This window comes from Solenopsis invicta, chromosome 3 (genome assembly GCF_016802725.1).
Source record: "Solenopsis invicta isolate M01_SB chromosome 3, UNIL_Sinv_3.0, whole genome shotgun sequence".
NCBI lineage: Eukaryota > Metazoa > Arthropoda > Insecta > Hymenoptera > Formicidae > Solenopsis > Solenopsis invicta.
In genome coordinates, this window is record NC_052666.1 from 11,644,795 (window position 1) to 11,648,765 (window position 3,971).

Below are 3,971 nucleotides of genomic sequence, written 5' to 3' on the forward strand. Positions count from 1 at the left end.
GCGGCTTCAAAATTTTCAGCTCGATCCCGACGCTAAGCATCCCATCCTCTTGCCGCGCGATTCGTTTTTCTCGCACCTCATAATCGAGGAAACCCACAGCCGCACCCTACATGGGGGCGTCCAACTCGTCCTCGTCACTCTGAGGCGTAAATTTTGGATCCTCGGCGGTCGAGCTCCCATCAGGAAGGTCATTCGGCGTTGCGTCCGATGTGCTCGTTATCGGGCCGCCGCCGCGGAAGAACTTATGGGTCAACTTCCTCCTTCCCAAGTTACTCCTTCCCGGCCCTTCACCAACGCCGGAGTGGACTACGCCGGACAGTTCCTCCTGAAATCATGGCCCGGTCGCTGCGCTCGTCGTTACAAGGCCTTCCTGGTCCTTTTCGTTTGCATGGCCACCTCCGCCGTGCATTTGGAGCTCACCACCGACTATTCAACAGCTGGATTCCTGGCCGCCTTCAAGAGATTCTGCTCTCGTCGTGGGATCTGTGCCACACTCACAAGCGACTGTGGCACCAACCTCGTTGGAGCGGATGCGGAATTACGACGGATGTTCTCCTCCGCCTCCAAAGATGTGGGTGAGCTGGCTAACCTCTTAGCCTCCGACGGCACTCGGTGGATTTTCAACCCCCCCGCCACGCCGCATTTCGGCGGCAAGTGGGAAGCGGCCGTCAAATCGACCAAGTTTCACCTGAAGCGAGTTATTGGTGACACTCTCCTCACCTACGAGGAGTTCACCACCGTTCTCGTTCAAATCGAGGCCGTGCTCAACCCATCTGTCCAATGTCTGAGGACCCATCGGACATCGACGCGCTCACGCCCGCTCATTTTTTGACGGGTGACCCACTCACGCTAGTTCCAGAACCATCGCTCACGGACATCCCGCTCGGTCGACTCTCCCGGTGGCAACAGGTTCGACTTATGGTCGAACGATTTTGGCAGCGCTGGTCCACCGAATACCTTCAACGGCTGCAAGACGTTGCTAAATGGCAACATTCCTCCAGACAGATCAAGGTGGGATCCTTTGTCCTGATTAGGGACGAGCGTTATCCCCCTGCCAAGTGGCCACTCGGACGGGTCCTTGAAACGCACGCTGGCGCCGATGGACTCATCCACGTCGTGACCGTGCGCACGGCCACTTCGATCTTCAAGCGACCCATTGCAAAGCTCTGCCCGTTACCTATACCGACCAAAGCTTCCAGCAATGTTTAAACGCGCTTCGAGCCGGCCATTATCTCTACCGCAGGACGAGCTACTCATCCATTCACGTGTCGCGCTTCGTTTCGGCGTCTTGTCAGACCCCGAGGCGGGCGGAAATGTTCAGAGCAAAATCGATCCTTTCTCAATTTCTACCCGCGTTATTATTCAAAATATTGACTCAGAGCATTCCTCCCTGCCGCGTTGCTACACGAAGAATATCACGCGTAAATACGCTCATGTTCGCGTGATTTGCTCCAAACTGAGCCAATCAGCGGGTTCCTCGCGCTACTGCTCGCCGCCAAAATCGCGGATCCTCGCTGCTCGCATTCCGGAGCGCGCCAGTCTTTCGCTATTCGGCGTGCAGACAATCTCTCGCACTCGCTCAGTATCCAAGTTATTGTCTCGCGCATATCATTACTCTGTTGAAAATTCGCAGTTGAATAAAGTCAGTGCTTTACCTCTCTCTGTATTCCAGTCTTCTTTCTCCCATCCTTTCTTACTAAGCTTATCTTAAATTTCTCTGAACATTTTCGTGAACGTTTACTTTGTCTGTGGCAGCCGCTAAGGTTACACGTGTTTTTATGAGCTCGGCGATTTTCGTTTCTGAAAAAAAATGGATCAAAGAATTTGTACCAAATTTTGCGTAATAAATAACATAAAGTGTAACAAAGTGTGTGAAATGTTAACAAAGGCCTATGGTGAGTCTGCTATGAGTAAAACAAGAGTTTACGAGTGGTATAATCGTTTCCAAGATGGTCGTGAAGACGTTAAAAATGACGAACGCCAAGGACGCCCCAGCACATCAAGAACCGATGAAAACGTCGAAAAAGTGAAAGAAATGGTTATGAACAATCACCAAATCACAATCAGAGAAGTCGCTGATGATGTTGGCATATCAATTGGCTCATGCCATGACATTAAACGCCCGTATTTATGGAAAAACAATTCATGGCTTTTGCACCACGATAATGCACCTGCTCACACTTAATTGCTTGTTCGTGAATTTTTGGCCAAAAACAATACTGTAATGATGCCCCAGCCTCCATATTCGCCAGACATGGCTCTGTGTGACTTTTTCCTATTTCCAAAAATAAAGAGAACCTTAAAGGGCCGTCGTTTTACAAGCATAAATGACATTGAAAGCGCATCGCTGAAAGAGCTAAAGGCTATCCCAAAGATCGAGTTTGAGAAGTGTTTCGGGGATTGGAAGAAGCGCTGGCATAAGTGCATAATATCTAATGGTGACTATTTTAAAGACGACAACATTAATGTAGAGGAATAAATAAATATTTTTTTCAAAAAACGAAAATTCCCGGTATTTTTTGAACACACCTCGTATATATATATATATTGTGACGTGACATCCCGTTTGGCTGTCCGTCACAGGGATCGTAAGATCCGAGCGAGGAGCGCACGCTGCGGCTTTACGCCTCTCGGCTCGGAGACGGACGTGTCGGCGAGTGCGCTTATAATTCCGCGTTTTTGTTTTGTGTGCGTGTGTCCGTCCGTTAATTTTAGCGACGTTTGTCGGATCGGCGGCTAGCGCATATTCCTTTTTTTGTATCGACAAGATCTCACCCGACGAGCAGACTAGAAGAAGGAGGAGGCTGCCGCCACTGGAGACCTTCCGGACCGTGCGCAGGATCGCAGTAGCGCGCACGACAGGTGATCTCTCTTCATTTAATTATGTTACTTCTTACCGTCGCGCCTGTACGCAACAGTGAAGCCGCTGAAATTGCAGGACGCAAAGAGGAAAGGTCCGGCGTAGGAGATGTCGACACTCCGCGCAGATCATCGCGTAGGAGACTCCGAACGAGGAGCTGCGAGGGAAAGTTCCGGACGTGGTCCCGAGCGCGGGGGCACCGGACGTCGAAGAGTCCGTAGGGATAGCCGTCCGGCCTCGGGGAAACCACGGGAAGAGTCGCAAGCTGCCCGAAGACACCGACCTACCTCGAATTGCGCGCCGCGACGCGACAGCCTGATTAGAGGGTCGCGAGGACCGCGTTATCAGGCGGAACCAATAGCGCGGCGCGACGAACCCCCGTGCGTGGGGGCGAGAGATCCTGCGTGCCGCCTGCCGAATTTCCTCGCGCTATCGATCACTTCGCTGTGGATCGTCACCGGTGCGACATTAGGAGCCGAGACGACGGGAGCCGCTTTCGAAGCCAAGTCACATTCCCGCACGAGGACGAGTTCGGGCCCGGCCAGCGTCGTGGTGAGACGAACGAACTAGTGTAAAGCCACCGATTTCGCCGGCCGGATGAGTCGCGCGTGCGAGAGTCGCCTTTAGAATTCACGTTCGCCGTACAATCCTCCGCCGGAACGGGAACACGCTAGTGCTCGCGTTCGGTCCGCGTGCTCAACCGCCGTGCGCCTCATCCGACCAAGTCGCGTCTTGATCCTTTCGGTTCCGTTTATTGAGAGCGTCGCCGACACCACAGCCAAGTCGCGTTAATTGTGATGCATTCTTGTATGTCGTATGTAGTATGTATGCGTTTCTGTTGGGCGATGTCCGTTTTGTTCGGCGTACTTCCGAACGCTTGCTTCGTACCGAATCGCCATCATTTTGCGTGAATTGAGAGTGCGTGTGTAGAGTGACGAGAGTGCACGGTGTTTGTCTGCCGCCGCTCAGAATGGAATTGTGCCTCTCTCCGTTCGGTGAGCTCGTACCGACGACCGCGTGATATTTTCCGCTCGCGTCCGGGTCGCGAAACACCGTCGCCGAACCTTGTAAGTAGCGTGATCTATCGGAAATATATTGTTCATTTCTATCG

At 52.5% G+C, this 3,971-nt stretch overlaps 1 protein-coding gene across 1 annotated transcript; it reads left to right on the forward strand.

Moving 5' to 3' along the window:
* The first annotated feature begins 244 nt into the window (after positions 1-244).
* LOC105202952 lies at positions 245-1,209 on the forward strand. The gene is made up of 2 exons (XM_011171647.1): positions 245-782; positions 854-1,209. Exons 1-2 carry the CDS (start codon positions 245-247, stop codon positions 1,207-1,209), a joined length of 894 nt encoding a protein of 297 aa, XP_011169949.1.
* The last annotated feature ends 2,762 nt before the right edge of the window (positions 1,210-3,971 follow it).

Coding starts and splice junctions, on each gene's coding strand:
- LOC105202952 (XM_011171647.1), top strand. CDS start 245: ATGGGTCAACTTCCTCCTTCCCAAGTTACTCCTTCCCGGCCCTTCACC. Junction 783..853: donor GCTCAACCCATCTGTCCAAT/GTCTGAGGACCC, acceptor CACTCACGCTAG/TTCCAGAACCATCGCTCACG.